This window comes from Pristiophorus japonicus, chromosome 32 (genome assembly GCF_044704955.1).
Source record: "Pristiophorus japonicus isolate sPriJap1 chromosome 32, sPriJap1.hap1, whole genome shotgun sequence".
Classification (NCBI taxonomy): Eukaryota; Metazoa; Chordata; class Chondrichthyes; family Pristiophoridae; genus Pristiophorus; species Pristiophorus japonicus.
In genome coordinates this window covers 9597485-9623957 of record NC_092008.1, presented here as the reverse complement: position 1 = coordinate 9623957, position 26473 = coordinate 9597485, and the positions used below count along the sequence as shown (strand labels likewise).

Here is a 26473-nt window from a genome sequence, read left to right as displayed (position 1 = left end):
GTACTGTAGCTCGACGACAGAAGTTGGGGTGGTCTTAGATTTGACCTGGAATCTATACCCACTGGTTGTTGACCCCTCTGCCAAGGGAAACAGTTCCTTCCTAGCCGCTCTATCCAGGCCCCTCATCATTTTGTACACCTCAATCAGGTTTCCAAGAAAACAGCCCCAGCATCTCCAATCTTTCCTCATCGCTAAAATTCTCCCGTCCCGGCAACATCCTGGTAAATCTCCTCTGCACCCTCTCCAGTGCGATCACATCCTTCCTGTAATGTGGTGACCAGACCTGCACGCAGTACTCCAGCTGTGGCCTAACCAGTGTTTTATACAGCTGGTGGATTAAAAGTAATGATGAAACCTAAGAACACACATACGGCCATTCAGCCCCTCGAGCCTGCTCTGCCATTTAATGAGATTATGACTGATCTTCAACCTCAACTCCACTTTCCTGCATTGTCCCCATCTCCCTTGATTCCCTTAATATCCAAAAATCTATCGATCTCTGTCTGCGGTTGAACCAGACTGATCGCAACCTCGCTGTCATATTTGACCTTGAAGTTCGCTTCCGGCCACATATCCCCAGGATAACTAAGACCACCTGTTTCCCCCTCCGTAACATCGCCCGTCTCCGCCCTCTGCCTCAGCTCATCCGCTGCTGAAACCCTCACCCGTGCCTTTGTTACCTCCAGACTTGACTATTCCAACGCACTCCTGGCTGGCCTCCCACATTCTACCCGACGTAAACTCGAGGTGATCCAAAACTCGGCTGCCCCCGTGTCCCAACTCGCACCGAGTCCCGCTCACCCATCACCCGCTGTGCTCACTGCCCCGTGTCCTAACTCGCACCGAGTCCCACTCACCCATCATCCCCTGTGCTCACTGCCCCGTGTCCTAACTCGCACCGAGTCCCACTCACCCATCACCCCCTGTGCTCACTGCCCCGTGTCCTAACTCGCACCGAGTCCCACTCACCCATCATCCCCTGTGCTCACTGACCCGTGTCCTAACTCGCACCGAGTCCCACTCACCCATCACCCCCTGTGCTCACTGACCCCGTGTCCTAACTCGCACCGAGTCCCGCTAACCCATCACCCCCTGTGCTCGCTGCCCCGTGTCCTAACTCGCACCAAATCCCGCTCACCCATCACCCCATGTGCTCACTGCCCCGTGTCCTAACTCGCACCGAGTCCCACTCACCTATCACCCCCTGTGCTCACTGCCCCGTGTCCTAACTCGCACCGAGTCCCGCTCACCTATCACCCCCTGTGCTCACTGACCCGTGTCCTAACTCACACCCAGTCCCGCTCACCCATCACCCTCTGTGCTCACTGCCCCGTGTCCTAACTCACACCGAGTCCCACTCACCCATCACCCTCTGTGCTCACTGCCCCGTGTCCTAACTCGTACCGAGTCCCACTCACCCATCACCCTCTGTGCTCGCTGAACCGTGTCCTAACTCGTACCGAGTCCCGCTCACCCATCACCCGCTGTGCTCACTGCCCCGTGTCCTAACTCGCACCGAGTCCGGCTCACCCATCACCCACTGTGCTTACTGCCCCGTGTCCTAACTCGCACCAAGTCCCACTCACCCATCACCCTCTGTGCTCGCTGAACCGTGTCCTAACTCGTACCGAGTCCCACTCACCCATCACCCCCTGTGCTTACTGCCCCGTGTCCTAACTCGCACCGAGTCCCACTCACCCATCACCCCCTGTGCTCACTGAACCGTGTCCCAACTCACACCGAGTCCCACTCACCCATCACCCCCTGTGCTCACTGACCCCGTGTCCTAACTCGCACCGAGTCCCACTCACCCATCACCCCCTGTGCTCACTGCCCCGTGTCCTAACTCGTACCGAGTCCCACTCACCCATCACCCCCTGTGCTCACTGCCCCCGTGTCCTAACTCGCACCCAGTCCCGCTCACCCATCACCCCCTGTGCTCACTGCCCCCGTGTCCTAACTCGCACCGAGTCCCACTCACCCATCACCCCCTGTGCTCACTGCCCCCGTGTCCTAACTCGCACCCAGTTCCGCTCACCCATCACCCCCTGTGCTCACTGCCCCGTGTCCTAACTCGCACCGAGTCCCACTCACCCATCACCCCCTGTGCTCACTGCGCCCGTGTCCTAACTCGCACCCAGTCCCACTCACCCATCACCCCCTGTGCTCACTGACCCCGTGTCCTAACTCGCACCGAGTCCCACTCACCCATCACCCTCTGTGCTCACTGCCCCGTGTCCCAACTCGCACCGAGTCCCACTCACCCATCACCCCCTGTGCTCAATGCCCCTGTGTCCTAACTCGCACCCAGTTCCGCTCACCCATCACCCCCTGTGCTCACTGCCCCGTGTCCTAACTCGCACCGAGTCCCACTCACCCATCACCCCCTGTGCTCACTGCCCCCGTGTCCTAACTCGCACCCAGTCCCTCTCACCCATCACCCCCTGTGCTCACTGCCCCGTGTCCTAACTCACACCGAGTCCCGCTCACCCATCACCCCTTGTGCTCACTGCCCCGTGTCCTAACTCGTACCGAGTCCCACTCACCCATCACCCCCTGTGCTCACTGACCCGTGTCCTAACTCGCACCGAGTCCCACTCACCCATCACCCCCTGTGCTCACTGCCCCGTGTCCTAACTCGCACCGAGTCCCGCTCACCCATCACCCCCTGTGCTCACTGCCCCGTGTCCTAACTCACACCGAGTCCCACTCACCCATCACCCCTTGTGCTCACTGCCCCGTGTCCTAACTCGTACCGAGTCCCACTCACCCATCATCCCCTGTGCTCGCTGACCCCGTGTCCTAACTCGCACCCAGTCCCGCTCACCCATCACCCGCTGAGCTCACTGACCCCGTGTCCTAACTCGCACCGAGTCCCACTCACCCATCACCCCCTGTGCTCGCCGACCGACATTGGTTCCCGGTTAAGCGCCGCCTCGATTTCAAAATTCTCTTCCTTGTTTTCAAATCCCTCCATGGCCCTTGCCCCTCCCTATCTCTGTAACTCCCTCCATGGCCCTCGCCCCTCCCTATCTCTGTAACCTCCTCCAGCCCCACAACCCCCGAGATGTCTGCGCTCCTCTAACTCTGCCCTCCTGAGCATCCCTGATTATAATCGCTCCACCATCGGTGGCCGTGCCTTCAGTTGGCTAGTTGGCGAGACCGCCCTCGGTGGAGAAATTGCATGCGGGAGGGCGCCGAGCTCTTCGAATCTCAACGCTGCGAGCGTGAGGAGATCAGGCGCAGGCAGCGGAAGGAGCGTGTGGCAAACCTGTCCCACCCACCCCTTCTCCCGACGACTATCTGTCCCACCTGTGACAGGGTCTGTGGCTCTCGTGTTGACTGTTCAGCCACCAAAGAATTCACTTTCGGAGTGGAAGCAAGTCCTCCTCGATTTCGAGGGACTGCCTATGATGGCTACTCCCCAAGCTCTGGAACACCCTCTCTACCTCTCTTTCCTTGTTGAAGACGCCCCTTAAAACCGACCTCCGTGGCCAAGCTACCTGCCGTCATTTCTGCTTATGTAGCTCGGTGTTAAATATTTTGTCTGGTAATACTGCTGTGAAGTGGCTTAGGATGTTTCACTATGTCAAAGGTGCTATATCAATCCAAGTTGTTGTTGTCGTTGACTACAGAACAAACCGTTGGGAAGTGTTCACATGGAATTACATGGAATTTGCAGCCCAGGAACAGGGCATTTGGCCCAACAGGTTGATGCCATGGTTCATGCTCCACACCAGGGATTGTAGTGGGGCAAGACATCACTGAGTCCCCGAGGTTATCTGAGTCCCATTAAAAGTATTGTCGTTTCATTCATTGGTCATATTGTCGGCGCTAATCTGCAAGGTGAAAGGTACCCTCAGCACACTGCTTCATACAGGCCTGAAGGTCCCAACCCCTTCCCATTCACTCCCACTGTCCACAATCCCAATGGACCCAACCCCTTCCCATTCACTCCCACTGTCCACAATCCCAATAGACCCAAACCCCTTCCCATTCACTCCCACTGTACACAATCCCAATAGACCCAAACCCCTTCCCATTCACTCCCACTGTACACAATCCCAATAGACCCAACCCCTTCCCATTCACTCCCACTGTCCACAATCCCAATAGACCCAAACCCCTTCCCATTCACTCCCACTGTACACAGTCCCAATGGACCCAAACCCCTTCCCATTCACTCCCACTGTCCACAATCCCAATGGACCCAAACCCTTCCCATTCACTCCCACTGTCCACAATCCCAATGGACCCAACCCCTTCCCATTCTCTCCCAATGTACACAATCCCAATAGACCCAAACCCTTCCCATTCACTCCCACTGTACACAGTCCCAATGGACCCAAACCCCTTCCCATTCACTCCCATTGTACACAATCCCAATGGACCCAACCCCTTCCCATTCACTCCCATTGTACACGATCCCAATGGACCCAACCCCTTCCCATTCACTCCCATTGTACACAGTCCCAATGGACCCAAACCCCTTCCCATTCACTCCCACTGTACACAATCCCAATGGACCCAACCCCTTCCCATTCACTCCCACTGTCCACAATCCCAATGGACCCAACCCCTTCCCATTCACTCCCAGTGTATACGATCCCAATGGACCCAAACCCCTTCCCATTCACTCCCACTGTACACAATCCCAATGGACCCAACCCCTTCCCATTCACTCCCATTGTACACGATCCCAATGGACCCAACCCCTTCCCATTCACTCCCATTGTACACAGTTCCAATGGACCCAACCCCTTCCCATTCACTCCCATTGTACACGATCCCAATGGACCCAACCCCTTCCCATTCACTCCCATTGTACACAGTCCCAATGGACCCAAACCCCTTCCCATTCATTCCCATTGTACACAGTTCCAATGGACCCAACCCCTTCCCATTTATTCCCAATGTACACAATCCCAATAGACCCAAACCCTTCCCATTCACTCCCATTGTACACAGTTCCAATGGCCCCAACCCATTCCCATTCACTCTCACTGTACACAATCCCAATGGACCCAAACCCTTCCCATTCACTCCCACTGTCCACAATCCCAATGGACCCAAACCCTTCCCATTCACTCCCACTGTCCACAATCCCAATGGATTAAGCCCACTTCACAGAGTTAATTAAGTTAAACGTGTCTCTGCCGTGTTTGAACCAATTCCTCCTTGCTGGCGTCATTAAAAACACAGCATTAGTTTCCACATGTACGCGAACAACACCCAGCTCTACCTCTCCATCAACTCTCTCAACTCCTCCGCGCTGTCTGCTTTGTCACCTTGCTTTTCCGACTTTCAGTTCTGGATCAGCAGAATGTTTTTCCGATCAAAGCTGTTGTCTTTGTTCCCCGCCACAAACGCCGCTCCCAACCCACCGCCTCCATGCCTCCCCTCAGCTCCTGTCTGAGGCTGAACCACATTGTTTGCAACCTTGGTTTCATACTTGACCCTCAAATGATCCCCTGACCACATATCTGTGGCATAATTTCCATCTCCGTAACATCGTCTGCCTCCGTCCTTGCCTCAGAGCATCGACTGCTGAAACCCTCATTGCTGCCTTTATTACCTCCAGGCACTGACTATTTTAACGTACTCCTGGCTGGCCTCCCACATTTTACCCGGTGTAAACTTAAGTTCCTCCAAAGCCCATACACCCCTCCCTAGCTTTGTAACCTCCTCCAGCCCCTACACCCCTCCCTATCTCTGTAACTTCCTCCAGCCCCTACACCCCTCCCTAGCTTTGTAACCTCCTCCAGCCCCTACACCCCTCCCTATCTCTGTAACTTCCTCCAGCCCCTACACCCCTCCCTATCTCTGTAACCTCCTCCAGCCCCTACACCCCTCCCTATCTCTGTAACCTCCTCCAGCCCCTACACCCCTCCCTATCTCTGTAACTTCCTCCAGCCCCTACACCCCTCCCTATCTCTGTAACTTCCTCCAGCCCCTACACCCCTCCCTATCTCTGTAACTTCCTCCAGCCCCTACACCCCTCCCTATCTCTGTAACCCCCTCCAGTCTCTACACCCCTCCCTATCTCTGTAACCTCCTCCAGTCCCTACACCCCGCCCTATCTCTGTAACCTCCTCCAGCCCCTACACCCGTCCCTATCTCTGTAACCCCCTACACCCCTCCCTATCTCCGTAACCCCCTCCAGCCCCGACATCCCTCCCTATCTCTGTAACCACATCCAGCCCCACACCCCTCCCTATCTCTGTAACCTCCTCCAGCCCCACACCCCTCCTGATCTCTGTAACCCCCTCCAGCCCCTACACCCCTCCCTATCCCTGTAACCTCTTCCAGCCCCTACACCCATCCCTACCAACGTAACCTCCTCTATCCCCTACAACCCTCCCTATCTCTGTAACCTCCTCCAGCCCTACAACCCTCCCTATCTCTGTAACCTCCTCCAGCCCTACATCCCTCCCTATCTCTGGAACCCCCTCCAGCCCCTACACCCCTCCCTATCTCTGTAACCTCCTAAAGCCCATACACCCTTCCCTATCTCTGTAACCTCCTCCAGCCCTGACACCCCTCCCTATCTATGTAACCTCCTCCAGCCCGACATCCCTCCCTATGTCTGGAACTCCCTCCAGCCCCTACATCCCTCTCTATCTCTGTAACCTCCTGCCCCACATACCTCCCTGTCTCATTGAATGGCGGAACAGGTTCGAGGGGCTGAACATCCTCCTGTTCTGTATGTAACAGGCTCGAGGGGCTGAATGGCCTCCTCCTGTTGCTATGATCCTGAGCTCATGTTCAATCGTGTCCAGGAATGGTCATTACATGTAACATCTCTCTCTCTCCTAGGGTAAAGGTCTTTAAAGGAAGGAAGGTTTTGGGAGACTTCGACATCAAGGTGGAACAGGTGCGTTCATCGAGCGCACAGTTATTTGACATCACATCCGCTCCCTTTGCCCCTCTGACAGTGCGGCACTCCCTCAGTACCGCCCCTCCGACAGTGCGCGCTCCCTCAGTACTGCCCCTCCGACAGTGCGGGGCTCCCTCAGTACCGCCCCTCCGACAGTGCGGCGCTCCCTCAGTACTGCCCCTCCGACAGTGCGGCGCTCCTCAGTACCGCCCCTCCGACAGTGCGGCACTCCCTCAGTACCGCCCCTCCGACAGTGCGGCGCTCCTCAGTACCGCCCCTCCGACAGTGCGGCACTCCCTCAGTACTGCCCCTCCGACAGTGCGGCACTCCCTCAGCACTGCCCCTCCGACAGTGCGGCGCTCCCTCAGTACCGCCCCTCCGACAGTGCGGGGCTCCCTCAGTACCGCCCCTCCGACAGTGCGGCACTCCCTCAGTACTGCCCCTCCGACAGTGTGGCACTCCCTCAGTACTGCCCCTCCGACAGTGCGGCACTCCCTCAGTACTGCCCCTCCGACAGTGCGCCGATCCCTCAGTACCACCCCTCCGACAGTGCGCCGATCCCTCAGTACTGCCCCTCCGACAGTGCGGCGCTCCCTCAGTACCGCCCCTCCGACAGTGCGGCACTCCCTCAGTACCGCCCCTCCGACAGTGCGGCACTCCCTCAGTACCGCCCCTCCGACAGTGCGGCACTCCCTCAGTACCGCCCCTCCGACAGTGCGGCGCTCCCTCAGTGCCGCCCCTCCGACAGTGCGGCACTCCCTCAGTACCACCCCTCCGACAGTGCGGCACTCCCTCAGTACCGCCCCTCCGACAGTGCGGCGCTCCCTCAGTACCGCCCCTCCGACAGTGCGGCGCTCCCTCAGTACTGCCCCTCCGACAGTGCGGCGCTCCCTCAGTACCGCCCCTCCGACAGTGCGGCGCTCCCTCGGTTCTGGCACCGGGGGAGTGTCGGGTCTGGATTACGGGGCTCGAGTCTCTGGGTTGGGGGCTCGAACCAACGACCATCTCTCTCAAAGCGAGAGTGAGACCCGCTGGGACACGCGACCGCTTTCAACCTCGCTTAACTGAAGCCAACAGAAAAATAACTTCAAATCTCAGTTGGCAGCTCTGATTAAACTGGAATTCAATTACTTATTATAAGGAAAGGACGCTTTGGCAGTTTCCAATCATTAATGCAATTAAACCCTTTTCAAAACATGGAAAAAGCTCACTCTTCGCACAAGTGTGCTAATATTTAATAAGTGACTAATCATCTTAAATACAAACCATGAATAATTTCTCTGCTCTTCCAAACTCATCCAATTGCTCAATTTGATATCATTCCAAGTGGAGTACTTGATCTTCTCCTCGATACATTCTTTATTAAAGCAAGTGACATTATTGCTCTTGAAACAAGGATATCCGTGCAATGTAAATCTCCCTCTCCACTGTCCCATCAAACACTCGCAGGGCAGGTACAAGGGGTTAGATACAGAGTAAAACTCCCTCGACACTGTCCCCATCAAACACTCCCAGGGCAGGTACAGCACAGGGTTAGATACAGAGTAAAGCTCCCTCTACACTGTCCCATCAAACACTCCCAGGGCAGGTACAGGGGGTTAGATACAGAGTAAAGCTCCCTCTACACTGTCCCATCAAACACTCCCAGGGCAGGTACAGGGGGTTAGATACAGAGTAAAGCTCCCTCTACACTGTCCAATCAAACACTCCCAGGGCAGGTACAGGGGGTTAGATACAGAGTAAAGCTCCCTCTACACTGTCCCATCAAACACTCCCAGGGCAGGTACAACACGTGTTTAGATACAGATTAAAGCTCCCTCTACACTGTCCCATCAAACACTCCTAGGACAGGTACAGCACGGGTTAGATACAGAGTAAAGCTCCCTCTACACTATCCCATCAAACACTCCCAGGGCAGGTACAGCACGGGGTAAGATACAGAGTAAAGCTCCCTCTACACTGTCCCATCAAACACTCCCAGGGCAGGTACAGCACGGGGTTAGATACAGAGTAAAGCTCCCTCTGCACTGTCCCATCAAACACTCCCAGGGCAGGTACAGCACGGGGTTAGATACAGAGTAAAGCTCCCTCTACACTGTCCCAGAGTACTGTGTGAGCGTTACCGTGTGACCTCTGACCCCGTGTGACCCTGTTGCCATCTCTTTATTTCCCGGTTCTGTATATCGATAGCACAGATTGTGACATTTCTTTCTAATCAGTCTCCCTCTTTCCTTTTGTCCTTCTCTCTTTTTGTCTCTGCCTCTTTCTCCTTTTCCCACTTGTTCTGCCTTTTGCTCTTTCATTTTTACTTCTACCTCTCTTTCTCTGCGTAACTCCTTCCCTCCCTCCCTTTCTCCCTCCTTCCCTCCCTCACTCCCCTCTCTCCCTCTCTCCCTCCCCCTCTCTCCTCTCTCATCTCTCCCCTCCCTCCCCTCTGCCTCCCCTCTCGCCCTTCCCTGCATCAACCCTCTCTCCCTCCCCTTCCTTCCTCCCATCACTCAATCACTTCACTCCCTCTCTCTCCACTCCCTCTCATCATTCACTCCCTCCCTCCCCTCCCTTTCTGCACCTCCCTCCCCCAATCAATCTCCCTCCCTCCTCTCCTCTCTCCCTCCTTCACCCTCTCACCACACTACCTCCCCTCCCTGCCTCTACTCCCTCCCTACGCCTCCTCGCCCTCCCCTCCCTCACCCCTCCCTTCCCTCTCTCCCCTCCATTTCCCTCCCCTCCCAATGCTCCCCTCACTCAATCCCCCCATCTCTCCCTCCCGCCCCTCCCTCTCTCTCCCTCCCCTCACTCAATCTCCTCCCTGCCCTCCTCCCTCCCTTCCCCCTCTCTCCTCTCTCTCGCTCCCCATCCCTCCTCTCCTCCCCCCTCTCCCTCGCGTCCCCTCCTCCCCCTTCCTCCCCTTCCCTCCCCTCCTCCATCCTCTCCCTCCCCTCCGCCCTCTCCCTGCCCCACCTTCCCTCCCCTCCCCCTCCTCTCACCTCCTCTCCCTCGCTCCCCTTCCCACCCCTCCTCCCCTCCTCTCCCTCCCCTCCCCTCCTCTCCCTCCCCTCCCTCCCCTCCCCTCCTCTCCCTCCCCTCCCCTCCTCCCCTCCTCTCCCTCCCCCCTCCCCTCCCCTCCTCTCTCTCCCCTCCCTTCCCTCCTCTCCCTCCCCTCCCCTCCTCTCCCTCCCCTCCCCTCCTCCCCTCTCCCTCCCCCCCTCCCCTCCCCTCCTCTCCCTCCCCTCCCCTCCCCTCCTCTCCCTCCCCTCCCTCCCCTCCTCTCCCCTCATCTCTCTCCCCTCCCTCCCCTCCCCTACTCTCCCTTCCCTCCCCTCCCCTCCCCTCCCTCCCCTCGCCTCCCTCCCCTCCCCTCCCCTCCCCTCCCTCCCCTCCCTTCCCTCCCCTCCCCTCCTCTCCCTCCCCTCCCTCCCCTCCCCTCTCCTCCTCTCCCTCCCCTCCCTCCCCTCCTCTCCCCTCATCTCTCTCCCCTCCCTCCCCTCCCTCCCCTCACCTCCCTCCCCTCCCCTCCCTTCCCTCCCCTCCCCTCCCCTCCTCTCCCTCCACTCCCCTCCCCTCCTCTCCCTCCCCTCCGTCCCCTCCCCTCCCCTCCCCTCCCTTCCCTCCCCTCCCCTCCCCTCCTCTCCCTCCACTCCCCTCCCCTCCTCCCCTCCCCTCCGTCCCCTCCCCTCCCCCCCCTCCTCTCCCTCCCCTCCCTCCCCTCGCTCCCTCCCTGTCCATATTTGCCTCCCACAGGCAGAGTTCTCTGAGCTGAACGTGATCTCTCACGCCACGGGAAGTTTCAGTGTGGACATGGAGGTGTTTCGGAACGGTGTCAAAGTCGCAAGGTAAGGCCGAGAGAGAAATAAGATCAACGTGTGTCGTACCTCACTCAACCTCACCACACACCGAATCTAATGGAGAGTTCTGGGGGTTTATATATAGAATAACGGATACCTGGTAGTGAGTTACAGGCTGGAATCTAATCGAGGGGTTCGGGGGGTTTATATATAGAATAACGGATATTCTGGAGTGAGTTACAGGCTGGGATCTAATCGAGGGGTTCGGGGGGGTTTATATATAGAATAACAGATACCCGGGAGTGAGTTACGGGCTGGAATCTAATCGAGGGGTTCGGGGGGTTTATATATAGAACAACAGATACCCGGGAGTGAGTTACAGGCTGGAATCTAATCGAGGGGTTCGGGGGGTTTATATAGAGAATAACAGATGCCCGGGAGTGAGTTACAGGGTGGAATCTAATCGAGGGGATTGGGGGGGGTTTATATATAGAATAACAGATACGCTGGAGTGAGTTACAGGCTGGAATCTAATCGGGGTGTTCGGGGGGGTTTATATATAGAATAACGGATACCCGGGAGTGCATTACAGGCTGGAATCTTATCGATGGGTTCGGGGGGTTTATATATAGAATAACAGATGCCCGGGAATGAGTTACAGGTTGAAATCGATCCCTTGCTATATCTTCCCTGCGAATGTTTGATGCGACAGTGTAGAGGGAGCTTTACTCTGTATCTAACCCCCTGTACCTGCCCTGGGAGTGTTTGATGGGACAGTGTAGAGGGAGCTTTACTCTGTATCTAACCCCGTGCTGTACCTGCCCTGAGAGTGTTTGATGTGACAGTGTAGAGGGAGCTTTACTCTGTATCTAACCCCGTGCTGTAACTGCCCTGGGAGTGTTTGATGGGACAGTGTAGAGGGAGCTTTACTCTGTATCTAACCCCGTGCTGTAACTGCCCTGGGAGTGTTTGATGGGAGAGTATAGAGGGAGCTTTACTCTGTATCTAACCCCTTGCTGTACCTGCCCTGGGAGTGTTTGATGGGACAGTGTAGAGGGAGCTTTACTCTGTATCTAACCTCCTGTACCTGCCCTGGGAGTGTTTGATGGGACAGTGTAGAGGGAGCTTTACTCTGTATCTAACCCCGTGCTGTACCTGTCCTGGGAGTGTTTGATGGGACAATGTAGAGGGAGCTTTACTCTGTATCTAACCACGTGCTGTACCTGCCCTGGGAGTGTTTGATGGGACAGTGCAGAGGGAGCTTTACTCTGTATCTAACCCCGTGCTGTACCTGTCCTGGGAGTGTTTGATGGGACAATGTAGAGGGAGCTTTACTCTGTATCTAACCACGTGCTGTACCTGCCCTGGGAGTGTTTGATGGGACAGTGCAGAGGGAGCTTTACTCTGTATCTAACCCCGTGCTGTACCTGCCCTGGGAGTGTTTGATGGGACAGTGTAGAGGGAGCTTTACTCTGTATCTAACCCCGTGCTGTACCTGCCCTGGGAATGTTTGACGGGACAGTGTAGAGGGAGCTTTACTCTGTATCTAACCCCCTGTACCTGCCCTGGGAGTGTTTGATGGGACAGTGTAGAGAGAGCTTTACTCTGTATCTGACCCCCTGTACCTGCCCTGGCAGTGTTTGATGGGACAGTGTAGAGGGAGCTTTACTCTGTATCTAACCCCGTGCTGTACCTGCCCTGGGAGTGTTTGACGGGACAGTGTAGAGGGAGCTTTACTCTGTATCTAACCCGTGCTGTACCTGCCCTGGGAGTGTTTGACGGGACAGTGTAGAGCGAGGTAAGATCAGATGACGATGACATATTTTGTGGCCTATTGGGTCTGTTCCCATTATGAATCTATTTTCACCTTGACGTCCTCACGCCCCTTTTGAGTTGGATGGGTTGTGTTTGGTGATTTGTTTCCGCTCCCAGTTTGGCGTGGGTGACCCCTGACCCCCACCCTGGACCATCAACGAAAGAAGGTTGCGGAGCAAGATGTGGGCAGGACGGGTGGCTGGACCTCAGTCAAAACACCGGAATGTACCACAATCGGGCCGAGGGAGGAATTTGCTAACCACACTGTTCTGGGAACTCTCTGGGAAAACAAGCTCTTTTCCCGCTGTCCCCGCACAAAAACACTCCTCGGGCAACCAGCGCCCGGCGGGAATTCGCATCACATCTCCGACTTCAGGTTGTGTCCTAACTCGCACCGAAACCCGCTCACTTAGTTTACAAAGTGCCGCGGTACAGAGGGACCTGGGGGTTCTTGTGCACAAAACTCAAAAAGTTACTGTGCGGGTACAGCAAGTGATCAGGAAGGCCAATGGAATCTTGGCCTTCATCCCTCCAACGAGGATGACTTACTCCCACGAGTTCAGCGATGTTTCAATGAAGGACATAGAAACATAGAAACATAGAAAATAGGTGCAGGAGTAGGCCATTCGGCCCTTCTAGCCTGCACCGCCATTCAATGAGTTCATGGCTGAACATTCAACTTCAGTACCCCATTCCTGCTTTCTCGCCATACCCCTTGATCCCCCGAGTAGTAAGGACCTCATCTAACTCCCTTTTGAATATATTTAGTGAATTGGCCTCAACAACTTTCTGTGGTAGAGAATTCCACAGGTTCACCACTCTCTGGGTGAAGAAGTTCCTCCGCATCTCGGTCCTAAATGGCTTACCCCTTATCCTTAGACTGTGACCTCTGGTTCTGGACTTCCCCAACATTGGGAACATTCTTCCTGCATCTAACCTGTCTAACCCCGTCAGAATTTTAAATGTTTCTATGAGGTCCCCTCTCATTCTTCTGAACTCCAGTGAATACAAGCGCAGTTGATCCAGTCTTTCTTGATAGGTCAGTCCCGCCATCCCGGGAATCAGTCTGGTGAACCTTCGCTGCACTCCCTCAATAGCAAGAATGTCCTTCCTCAGGTTAGGAGACCAAAACTGTACACAATACTCCAGGTGAGGCCTCACCAAGGCCCTGTACAACTGTAGCAACACCTCCGTGCCCGATGTTCCAGGTCCTGAACTCCAATTGAGGGGGCGGAAGATGCCTGTGGGTGGATTTTTTTAACGTGGGGTGACCGTTGCACACCAGCCACCACACGGGGCTTGACCGAGCTGGGTCTTGGTCCAGGGGGCAAGGGTCAACCAGGACGACTGGAGACCAGCTCTGCTGCACGTACACATATCGCACACCGTGTGGGCTGGGCCCCGTGCTGCCCCCCCTGGGCCCTCGCCTCTTCTGGGTCCCCGATCCTCATCTGTCGCACCTCCGCCCCGATCTCTCGCCGCTCCTCCGCCGCAAACACTCGCCGCTCCTCCGCCCCGACCTTCCCACTCCTCTGCACCTGGGCCCTGCCGACTGTTGCCGCCCACGCTCCCGAAACGGTGAGCAGGGTTTCGATGACGTCACCCGGTCGCCCATCTCAAAGTCGGCGCACACTTGGAGCAGCTTGCGCTGGAGGTTGAGATGGCATGCCGCTCCAGCTCGTTTATCGCCCGACCTGCGGAGCTGTTCTCTCGCAGGTCGGGGAGGGGTGCCACGATGCCCTAGGGCTACCGTTCCAGCTCTCACAGGGGGATAGAGTATAAAAGCAGGGAAGTCCTGCTCCAACTGCACAGGGTATTGGTGAGGCCACACCTGGAGTACTGCGTGCAGGTTTGGTCTCCGTAGCTAAGGAGGGATATCCTTGCACTGGAGGCAGTTCAGAGAAGGTTCACTCGGTTGATTCCGGAGATGAGGGGGTTGTCTTATGAGGAAAGGTTGAGGAGGTTGGGCCTCCACTCAATGCAGTTTAGAAAAATGAGAGGTGGATCTTATTGAAAGGTATTAAATTCTGAGGGGGCTTGACAAGATGGATGCAGGGAGGCTGTTTCCCCTCGTGGGGGAGACTAGAACGAGGGGGCACAGTTTCAGAATAAGGGGCCGCCCATTTAAGACGGAGATGAGGAGCAATTTCTTCTGGTGAATCTGTGGAATTCTCTGCCCCAGAGAGCTGTGGGGGCTGGGTCATTGAATATATTTAAGGTGGAGATAGACAGATTTTTGAGCGATAAGGGAGTGAGGGGTTATGGGAAGCGGGCAGGGAAGTGGAGCTGAGTCCATGATCGGATCAGCCATGATCGTATTAAATGGCGGAGCAGGCTCGAGGGGCCGAATGGCCGACTCCTGCTCCTATTTCTTATGTTCTTATGATCACTCATCCCCCCGCTGTGTTCGCTGACCTACATTGGCTCGATGTTAAAATTCTCATCCTCCTGTTCAGATCATGCCATGACGTAATGAGACATCCCTGGGCGCTTCACAGGGAGCGTAAATCAGACAGAACTTGACACCGAGCCACATAAGGAGATATTAGGGCAGGTGATGAACAGCTTGGTCACAGAGGTCAGTTTTAAGGAGCGTCTTAAAGGTGGAGAGAGAGAGAGGCACAGAGGTTTAGGGAGGGAGTTCCAGAGCTTGGGGCCCAGGCAACAGAAGGCACGGCCACCGATGGTGGAGCGATTATAATCAGGGATGGTCAGGAGGGCAGAATTAGAGGAGTGCAGACATCTCGGGGGGGATTGTGGGGCTGGAGGAGGATACACAGATAGGGAGGGGTGTAGGGGCTGGAGTTGGTTACGGAGATAGGGAGGGAAGTAGGGCTGGAGGAGGTTACGGAGATAGCGAGGGGTGTAGGGCTGGAGGAGGTTACGGAGATAGGGAGGGAAGTAGGGCTGGAGGAGGTTACAGAGATAGGGAGGGTGTAGGGGCTGGAGGAGGTTACAGAGATAGGGAGGGGTGTAGTGGCTGGAGGGGGTTACAGAGATAGGGAGAGGTGTAGGGTCTGGAGGAGGTTACAGAGATAGGGAGGGGTGTAGGGTCTGGAGGAGGTTACAGAGTTAGAGAGCGGTATAGGGGCTGGAGGTGGTCACAGAGATAGGGAGAGGTGTAGCGGCTGGAGGAGGTTACAGAGATAGGGAAGGGAGTAGGGCTGGAGGAGGTTACAGAGATAGGGAGGGGTGCAGGGACTGGAGGAGATTACAGAGATAAGGAGGGGTGTAGGGGCTGGAGGAGGTTACAAAGATAGGGAGGGGTGTAGGGGCTGGAGGAGGTTACAGAGATAGGGAGGGGTGTAGGGGCTGGAGGAGGTTACAGAGATAGGGAGGGGTGTCAGGGCTGGAGGGGGTTACAGAGATAGGGAGGGGTGTAGGGGCTGGAGGAGGTTACAGAGATAGGGAGAGGTGTAGGGGCTGGAGGAGGTTACAGAGATAGGGAGGGGTGTCAGGGCTGGAGGGGGTTACAGAGATAGGGAGGGGTGTAGGGGCTGGAGGGGGTTAGAGAGATAGGGAGGGGTGTAGGGGCTGGAGGAGGTTACAGAGATAGGGAGGGGTGTAGGGACTGGAGGAGGTTACAGAGATAGGGAGGGAGGCTGTGGAGGGATTTGAACACGAGGATGAGAATTTTGAAATCGAGGAGTTGCCGGACCGGGAGCCAGTGTAGGTCAGTGAGCACAGGGGGTGATGGGTGAGTGGGACTCGGTGCGAGTTAGGACACGGGGTCAGTGAGCACAGGGGGTGATGGGTGAGTGGGACTCGGTGCGAGTTAGGACACGGGTCAGTGAGCACAGGGGGTGATGGGTGAGTGGGACTCGGTGCGAGTTAGCACACAGGGCAGTGAGCACAGGGGGTGATGGGTGAGCGGGACTGGGTGCGAGTTAGGACACGGGGCAGCGAGCACAGGGGGTGATGGGTGAGCGGGACTCGGTGCGAGTTAGGACACGGGGCAGTGAGCACAGGGGGTGATGGGTGAACGGGACTCGGTGCGAGTTAGGACACGGGGTCAGTGAGCACAGGGGGTGATGGGTGAGTGGGACTCGGTGCGAGTTAGGACACGGGGTCAGTGAGCACAGGGGGTGATGGGTGAGTGGGACTCGGTGCGAGTTAGGACACGGGGCAGTGAGCACAGGGGGTGATGGGTGAGCGGGACTCGGTGTGAGTTAGGACACGGGGCAGTGAGCACAGGGGGTGATGGGTGAGCGGGACTGGGTGTGAGTTAGGACACGGGGCAGTGAGCACAGGGGGTGATGGGTGAGCGGGACTGGGTGTGAGTTAGGACACGGGGCAGTGAGCACAGGGGGTGATGGGTGAGTGGGACTCGGTGCGAGTTAGGACACGGGGCAGTGAGCACAGGGGGTGATGGGTGAGTGGGACTCGGTGCGAGTTAGGACACGGGGCAGTGAGCACAGGGGGTGATGGGTGAGTGGCACTCGGTGCGAGTTAGGACACGGGTCAGTGAACACAGGGGGTGATGGGTGAGTGGGACTCGGTGCGAGTTAGCACACGGGGCAGTGAGCACAGGGGGTGATGGGTGAGCGGGACTGGGTGCGAGTTAGGACACGGGGTCAGTGAGCACAGGGGGTGATGGGTGAGTGGGACTCGGTGCGAGTTAGGACACGGGGTCAGTGAGCACAGGGGGTGATGGGTGAGTGGGACTCGGTGCGAGTTAGGACACGGGTCAGTGAGCACAGGGGGTGATGGGTGAGCGGGACTCGGTGCGAGTTAGGACACGGGGCAGTGAGCACGGGGGTGATGGGAAGAGTGGGACTCGGTGCGAGTTAGGACACGGGGTCAGTAAGCACAGGGGGTAATGGGTGAGCGGGACTCGGTGCGAGTTAGAACATGGGGCAGCGAGCACAGGGGGTGATGGGTGAGTGGGACTGCGTGCGAGTTAGGACACGGGGCAGTGAGCACAGGGGGTGATGGGTGAGTGGGACTCGGTGTGAGTTAGGACACGGGGCAGTGAGCACAGGGGGTGATGGGTGAGCGGGACTGGGTGTGAGTTAGGACACGGGGCAGTGAGCACAGGGGGTGATGGGTGAGCGGGACTCGGTGCGAGTTACGACACGGGGCAGTGAGCACAGGGGGTGATGGGTGAGTGGGACTCGGTGCGAGTTAGCACACAGGGCAGTGAGCACAGGGGGTGATGGGTGAGCGGGACTGGGTGCGAGTTAGGACACGGGGTCAGTGAGCACAGGGGGTGATGGGTGAACGGGACTCGGTGCGAGTTAGGACACGGGGTCAGTGAGCACAGGGGGTGATGGGTGAGTGGGACTCGGTGCGAGTGAGGACACGGGGTCAGTGAGCACAGGGGGTGATGGGTGAGCGGGACTCGGTGCGAGTTAGGACACGGGGCAGTAAGCACAGGGGGTGATGGGTGAGTGGGACTCGGTGCGAGTTAGGACACGGGGCAGTGAGCACAGGGGGTGATGGGTGAGTGGCACTCGGTGCGAGTTAGGACACGGGTCAGTGAGCACAGGGGGTGATGGGTGAGTGGGACTCGGTGCGAGTTAGCACACGGGGCAGTGAGCACAGGGGGTGATGGGTGAGCGGGACTCGGTGCGAGTTAGGACACGGGGCAGTGAGCACAGGGGGTGATGGGTGAGCGGGACTCGGTGCGAGTTAGGACACGGGGTCAGTGAGCACAGGGGGTGATGGGTGAGTGGGACTCGGTGTGAGTTAGGACACGGGGCAGTGAGCACAGGGGGTGATGGGTGAGCGGGACTGGGTGCGAGTTAGGACACGGGGCAGTGAGCACAGGGGGTGATGGGTGAGTGGGACTCGGTGCGAGTTAGGACACGGGGTCAGTGAGCACAGGGGGTGATGGGTGAGCGGGACTGGGTGCGAGTTAGGACACGGGGTCAGTGAGCACAGGGGGTGATGGGTGAGTGGGACTCGGTGCGAGTTAGGACATGGGGCAGTGATCACAGGGGGTGATGGGTGAGTGGGACTCGGTGCGAGTTAGGACACGGGGCAGTGAGCACAGGGGGTGATGGGTGAGTGGGACTCGGTGCGAGTTAGGACACGGGGTCAGTGAGCACAGGGGGTGATGGGTGAGCGGGACTGGGTGCGAGTTAGGACACGGGGTCAGTGAGCACAGGGGGTGATGGGTGAGCGGGACTGGGTGCGAGTTAGGACACGGGGTCAGTGAGCACAGGGGGTGATGGGTGAGTGGGACTCGGTGCGAGTTGGAGGACACGGGTCAGTGAGCACAGGGGGTGATGGGTGAGCGGGACTCGGTGCGAGTTAGGACACGGGGCAGTGAGCACGGGGGTGATGGGAAGAGTGGGACTCGGTGCGAATTAGGACACGGGGGCAGTGAGCACAGCGGGTGATGGGTGAGTGGGACTGGGTGCGAGTTAGGACACGGGGTCAGCGAGCACAGGGGGTGATGGGTGAGTGGGACTCGGTGCGAGTTAGGACACGGGGCAGTGAGCACAGGGGTTGATGGGTGAGTGGGACTCGGTGCGAGTTAGGACACGGGGCAGTGAGCACAGGGGGTGATGGGTGAGTGGGACCCGGTGCGAGTTAGGACACGGGGCAGTGAGCACAGCGGGTGATGGGTGAGTGGGACTCGGTGCGAGTTAGGATACAGGGCAGTGAGCACAGGGGGTGATGGGTGAGCGGGACACGGTGCGAGTTAGGACACGGGGTCAGTGAGCACAGCGGGTGATGGGTGAGTGGGACTCGGTGCGAGTTAGGACACGGGGCAGTGAGCACAGGGGGTGATGGGTGAGTGTGCTCGGTTTGAGTTAGGACACGGGGCAGCGAGCACAGGGGGTGATGGGTGAGTGGGACTCGGTGCGAGTTAGCACACGGGGCAGTGAGCACAGGGGGTGATGGGTGAGCGGGACTGGGTGCGAGTTAGGACACGGGGGCAGTGAGCACAGGGGGTGATGGGTGAGCGGGACTGGGTGCGAGTTAGCACACGGGGCAGTGAGCACAGGGGGTGATGGGTGAGTGGGACTCGGTGCGAGTTAGGACACGGGGCAGTGAGCACAGGGGGTGATGGGTGAGCGGGACTCGGTGTGATTTAGGAGACGGGGCAGTGAGCACAGGGGGTGATGGGTGAGCGGGACTGGGTGCGAGTTAGGACACGGGGCAGTGAGCACAGGGGGTGATGGGTGAGTGGGACTCGGTGTGAGTTAGGACACGGGTCAGTGAGCACAGGGGGTGATGGGTGAGTGGGACTCGGTGCGAGTTAGGACACAGGGCAGTGAGCACAGGGGGTGATGGGTGAGCGGGACACGGTGCGAGTTAGGACACGGGGTCAGTGAGCACAGCGGGTGATGGGTGAGTGGGACTCGGTGCGAGTTAGGACACGGGGCAGTGAGCACAGGGGGTGATGGGTGAGTGGGCTCGGTTTGAGTTAGGACACGGGGCAGCGAGCACAGGGGGTGATGGGTGAGTGGGACTCGGTGTGAGTTAGGACACGGGGCAGTGAGCACAGGGGGTGATGGGTGAGTGGGACTCGGTGCGAGTTAGCACACGGGGCAGTGAGCACAGGGGGTGATGGGTGAGCGGGACTGGGTGCGAGTTAGGACACGGGGGCAGTGAGCACAGGGGGTGATGGGTGAGCGGGACTGGGTGCGAGTTAGCACACGGGGCAGTGAGCACAGGGGGTGATGGGTGAGTGGGACTCGGTGCGAGTTAGGACACGGGGCAGTGAGCACAGGGGGTGATGGGTGAGCGGGACTCGGTGCGAGTTAGGACACGGGGCAATGAGCACAGGGGGTGATGGGTGAGTGGGACTCGGTGCGAGTTAGGACACGGGTCAGTGAGCACAGGGGGTGATGGGTGAGTGGGACTCGGTGCGAGTTAGGACACGGGTCAGTGAGCACAGGGGGTGATGGGTGAGTGGGACTCGGTGCGAGTTAGGACACGGGTCAGTGAGCACAGGGGGTGATGGGTGAGTGGGACTCGGTGCGAGTTAGGACACGGGTCAGTGAGCACAGGGGTTGATGGGTGAGTGGGACTCGGTGCGAGTTAGGACACGGGGCAGTGAGCACAGGGGGTGATGGGTGAGTGGGACTCGGTGCGAGTTAGGGCACGGGGCAATGAGCACAGGGGGTGATGGGTGAGTGGGACTCGGTGTGAGTTAGGACACGGGGCAGTGAGCACAGTGGGTGATGGGTGAGTGGGACTCAGTGCGAGTTAGGACACGGGGGCAGTGAGCACAGGGGGTGATGGGTGAGTGGGACTGGGTGCGAGTTAGGACACGGGGCAGTGAGCACAGTGGGTGATGGGTGAGTGGGACTGGGTGCGAGTTAGGACACGGGGCAGTGAGCACAGGGGGTGATGGGTGAGTGGGACTCGGTGCGAGTTAGGACACGGGTCAGTGAGCACAGGGGGTGATGGGTGAGTGGGACTCGGTGCGAGTTAGGACACGGGTCAGTGAGCACAGGGGGTGATGGGTGAGTGGGACCCGGTGCGAGTTAGGACACGGGGCAGTGAGCACAGGGGGTGATGGGTGAGTGGGACTGGGTGCGAGTTAGGACACGGGGCAGTGAGCACAGGGGGTGATGGGTGAGTGGGACTCGGTGCGAGTTAGGGCACGGGGCAATGAGCACAGTGGGTGATGGGTGAGTGGGACTCGGTGCGAGTTAGGACACGGGGCAGTGAGCACAGGGGGTGATGGGTGAGTGGGACTGGGTGCGAGTTAGGACACGGGGCAGTGAGCACAGGGGGGGATGGGTGAGTGGGACTCGGTGCGAGTTAGGACACGGGACAGCCGAGTTTCGGAAGAGCTGAAGTTTACGAAAGATGAAAGATGTGGGGGGCTGGGCAGGAGAGCGTTGGAATAGTCAAGTCTGGAACTTTGGAATTCTCTTCCCCAGAGGGCTGTGAATGCTCAGTTGTTGAGTATATTCAAGGATGAGATCATAGATTTTAGGACCCTAGGGATCGGGCGGGAAAGTGGAGTTGAGGTCAATGATCAGCCATGGTCGTATTAAATGGCGGAGCAGGCTCGAGGGGCCGAATGGCCGACTCCTGCTCCTATTTCTTCTGTTGTTATGACTGGGGGGCGGGTACGGGGTCGACGACATTGAGAGAGAGTGATTCACCCCAGAACTGCAAAGAAAGAAAGGCTTGCATTTGTATAGCACCTTTCTCGACCACCAGACGTCTCAAAGTGCTTTATAGACAATGAAGCACTTTTGGAGTGCGGCCACTGTTGTATTGTGGGAAACGCCAATTTGCGCACAGCAAGCTCCCACACACAGCGATGTGATAATGACCCAGATCATCTGTTTTTTGTTATGTTGAGTGAGGGATAAATATAGGTCCCAGGACACCCCTCCTGCACCTCAAAATACTGCGATGGAATTTATTACGTCAATCTGAGAGAGCAGACGGGGCCTCGGTTTGAAAGGTGCCACCTCCGACAGTGCGGTGCTCCCTCAGTACCGCCCCTCCGACAGTGCGGCGCTCCCTCAGTACTGCCCCTCCGACAGTGCGGCGCTCCCTCAGTACCGCCCCTCCGACAGTGCGGCGCTCCCTCAGTACCGCCCCTCCGACAGTGCGGCGCTCTCTCAGTACCGCCCCTCCGACAGTGCGGTGCTCCCTCAGTACCGCCCCTCCGACAGTGCGGCGCTCCCTCAGTACCGCCCCTCCGACAGTGCGGCGCTCCCTCAGTACCGCCCCTCCGACAGTGCGGCACTCCCTCAGTACTGCCCCTCCGACAGTGCGGCGCTCGCTCAGTACTGCCCCTCCGACAGTGCGGTGCTCCCTCAGTACCGCCCCTCCGACAGTGCGGTGCTCCCTCAGTACTGCCCCTCCGACAGTGCGGTGCTCCCTCAGTACCGCCCCTCCGACAGTGCGGTGCTCCCTCAGTACCGCCCCTCCGACAGTGCGGTGCTCCCTCAGTACTGCCCCTCCGACAGTGCGGCGCTCCCTCAGTACCGCCCCTCCGACAGTGCGGGGCTCCCTCAGTACTGCCCCTCCGACAGTGCGGCGCTCCCTCAGTACTGCCCCTCCGACAGTGCGGCACTCCCTCAGTACTGCCCCTCCGACAGTGCGGCGCTCCCTCAGTACTGCCCCTCCGACAGTGCGGCGCTCCCTCAGTACTGCCCCTCCGACAGTGCGGTGCTCCCTCAGTACCACCCCTCCGACAGTGCGGTGCTCCCTCAATACTGCCCCTCCGACAGCGCGGGGCTCCCTCAGTACTGCCCCTCCGACAGTGCGGTGCTCCCTCAATACTGCCCCTCCGACAGTGCGGCGCTCCCTCAGTACCGCCCCTCCGACAGTGCGGTGCTCCCTCAATACTGCCCCTCCGACAGCGCGGGGCTCCCTCAGTACTGCCCCTCCGACAGTGCGGCACTCCCTCAGTACCACCCCTCCGACAGTGCGGTGCTCCCTCAATACTGCCCCTCCGACAGTGCGGTGCTCCCTCAGTACTGCCCCTCCGACAGTGCGGCGCTCCCTCAGTACTGCCCCTCCGACAGTGCGGCGCTCCCTCAGTACCGCCCCTCCGACAGTGCGGTGCTCCCTCAGTACTGCCCCTCCGACAGTGCGGTGCTCCCTCAGTACTGCCCCTCCGACAGTGCGGTGCTCCCTCAGTACTGCCCCTCCGACAGTGCGGCGCTCGCTCAGTACCGCCCCTCCGACAGTGCGGCACTCCCTCAGTACCGCCCCTCCGACAGTGCGGGGCTCCCTCAGTACTGCCCCTCAGACAGTGCGGGGCTCCCTCAGTACTGCCCCTCAGACAGTGCGGGGCTCCCTCAGTACCGCCCCTTCGACAGTGCGGCACTCCCTCAGTACTGCCCCTCTGACAGTGCGGCGCTCCCTCAGTACTGCCCCTCCGACAGTGCGGTGCCCCCTCAGTACTGCCCCTCCGACAGTGCGGGGCTCCCTCAGTACTGCCCCTCCGACAGTGCGGCGCTCCCTCAGTACTGCCCCTCCGACAGTGCGGTGCTCCCTCAGTACTGCCCCTCTGACAGTGCGGCACTCCCTCAGTACTGCCCCTCCGACAGTGCGGCGCTCCCTCAGTACTGCCCCTCCGACAATGCGGCGCTCCCTCAGTACTGCCCCTCCGACAGTGCGGCACTCCCTCAGTACTGCCCCTCCGACAGTGCGGCGCTCCCTCAGTACTGCCCCTCCGACAATGCGGCGCTCCCTCAGTACTGCCCCTCCGACAGTGCGGCACTCCCTCAGTACTGCCCCTCCGACAGTGCGGCACTCCCTCAGTACTGCCCCTCCGACAGTGCGGCGCTCCCTCAGTTCCGCCCCTCCGACAGTGCGGCGCTCCCTCAGTACTGCCCCTCCGACAGTGCGGCGCTCCCTCAGTACTGCCCCTCCGACAGTGCGGCGCTCCCTCAGTACTGCCCCTCCGACAGTGCGGCACTCCCTCAGTTCCGCCCCTCCGACAGTGCGGCGCTCCCTCAGTACTGCCCCTCCGACAGTGCGGCGCTCCCTCAGTACTGCCCCTCCGACAGTGCGGCACTCCCTCAGTTCCGCCCCTCCGACAGTGCGGCGCTCCCTCAGTACTGCCCCTCCGACAGTGCGGCGCTCCCTCAGTACTGCCCCTCCGACAGTGCGGCGCTCCCTCAGTACTGCCCCTCCGACAGTGCGGTGCTCCCTCAGTACCGCCCCTCCGACAGTGCGGCGCTCCCTCAGTACTGCCCCTCCGACAGTGCGGTGCTCCCTCAGTACTCAGGCTGTGGCGCGCGGAGGGATGGGTTCCCCCTCACACACACACCCTGAATAACCAATGTGGGGGTCTGTGTGTCCCGACTCAGGTCGTTTACACCGGACTTCGTGCTGGTGCGGCAACACGCGTACAGCATGGCCAAGGGCGGAGACTTCCGCAACATCGTCATCGGGCTGCAGTATGCCGGTGTGGGCAGCGTCAACTCCATACACTCCGTCTACAACTTCTGTGACAAGCCTTGGGTGGTGAGTGTGTCTGTGGGCTGGGCCAGGGTCGGGGGAGGGGGCGATCGAGGGACCCTGGGCTGGGGGGGGGATTGAGGGACCCTGGGGGATTGAGGGACCCTGGGGTGGGGGGGGGATTGAGGGACCCTGGGGTGGATTGAGGGACCCTGGGGTGGTGGGGGGGATTGAGGGACCCTGGGGTGGGGGGGGTATTGAGGGACCCTGGGGTGGGGGGTGGGATTGAGGGACCCTGGGGTGGATTGAGGGACCCTGGGGTGGGGGGGGGATTGAGGGACCCTGGGGTGGGGGGGGGGGAATTGAGAGACCCTGGGGTGGGGGGGATTGAGGGACCCTGGGGGGATTGAGGGACTCTAGCGGGGGGGGAAATCGAGGAACCCGGGGAGAGGGGGGATTGAGGGACTCTCGGGGGTGAGGGGGGAATTGAGGGACCCTTGGGGGGAGGGAGGATCGAGGGACCCCGGGGGAGGGGGGATTGAGGGACCCTCGGAGGAGGGGGAGATTGAGGGACCCTCAGGGGGATGGGGGATTGAGGGACCCTGGGGTGGGGGGGTGATCGAGGGACCCTGGGGAGAGGGGGGGATTGAGGGACCGTTGGGGGGAGGAGGGAATTAAGGGATGCCGGGGGGTGGGGGGATTGAGGGACCCTCAGGGGAGGGGATTGAGGGCCCCCAGGGGGGGGGGAGGGGATTGTGGGATCCCAGGGGGAGGGGATGGAGGGACCCCGGAGGGAGTGATGGGGGGATTGATCAGTCTTGGGTACCAATTAAGAAAGCAAATGGTATGTTGGGTTTATTACAGGAGGATTTGAGTATAAGAGTAAAGACGTCTTACTGCGATTATATCGGGCCCTGGTGAGACCACACCTGGAGTATTGTGCACAGTTTGGGTCTCCTTACCTAAGGAAGGATATACTTGCCATAGAGGGAGTGCAGCGAAGGTTCACCAGACTGATTCCTGGGATGGGGGGGATTGTCCTATGAGGAGAGATTGAGCAGACTGGGCCGATATTCTCTGGAGTTTAGAAGAATGAGAGGTGATCGCATTGAAACAGACACAATTCTTACAGGGCTTGACAGGGTAGATGCAGGGAGGGTGTTTCCCCCGGGCTGGGGAGTCTAGAACCAGGGGTCACAGTCTCAGGATAAGGGGGCGGCCATTTAGGACTGAGATGAGGAGGAATTTCTTCACTCAGAGGGGGGTGAATCTTTGGAATTCTCTGCCCCAGAGGGCCGTGGGGGCTCAGGCGTTGAGTATATTCAAGGCTGAGATCGATAAATCTTTGGACTCTCGGGGAAATCGAGGCATCGGGCGGGAAAGTGGAGTTGAGGTCGATGATCAGCCGTGATCTCATTGAATGGCGGAGCAGGCTCGAGGGGCCGAATGGCCGGCTCCTGCTCCTAGTTCTTACATTCTTATGAAAGGGAGGTGAGCTTATAATTGGGATGGAGTGGTCCTCCAGCAATAATTTGGTTGTTCACCAGAGAGGGAGAGCGCTTTCAATGTTAGTATGCAGGTACAGCAAGTGATCAGGAAGGCCAATGGTATCTTGGCCTTTATTGCAAAGGGGATGGAGTATAAAAGCAGGGAAGTCTTGCTCCAGTTATACAGGGTATCGGTGAGGCCACACCTGGAGTACTGCGTGCAGTTTTGGTTTCCATATTTACGAAAGGATATACTTGCTTTGGAGGCAGTTCGGAGAAGGTTCACTCGGTTGATTCCGGGGGTGAGGGGGTTGACTTATGAGGAAAGGTTGAGGAGGTTGGGCCTCTACTCATTGGAGTTCAGAAGAATGAGAGGTGATCTTATGGAAACGTATAAGATTATGAGGGGGCTTGACAAGGTGGATGCAGAGAGGATGTTTCCACTGATGGGGGGAGACTAGAACTAGGGGGCATGGTCTTAGAATAAGGGGCCGCCCATTTAAAACTGAGATGAGGAGGAATTCCTTCTCTCAGAGGGTTGTAAATCTGTGGAATTCGCTGCCTCAGAGAGCTGTGGAAGCCGGGACATTGAATATATTTAAGACAGAGATAGACAGTTTCTTAACCGATAAGGGGATAAGGGGGCGGGCAGGGAAGTGGAGCTGAGTCCA

At 58.6% G+C, this 26473-nt stretch overlaps 1 protein-coding gene across 1 annotated transcript in view; it reads left to right on the top strand.

Moving 5' to 3' along the window:
• Positions 1-26473, top strand: part of LOC139240567 (synapsin-1-like) — a 311352-nt gene that overhangs the window by 75198 nt on the left and 209681 nt on the right. Inside the window, exons 2-4 of the mRNA XM_070869112.1 lie at positions 6817-6874; positions 10619-10710; positions 24225-24381. Of these exons, the coding sequence (XP_070725213.1) occupies positions 6817-6874; positions 10619-10710; positions 24225-24381 (307 nt within the window). The remainder of the gene's footprint in view (positions 1-6816; positions 6875-10618; positions 10711-24224; positions 24382-26473) is intronic.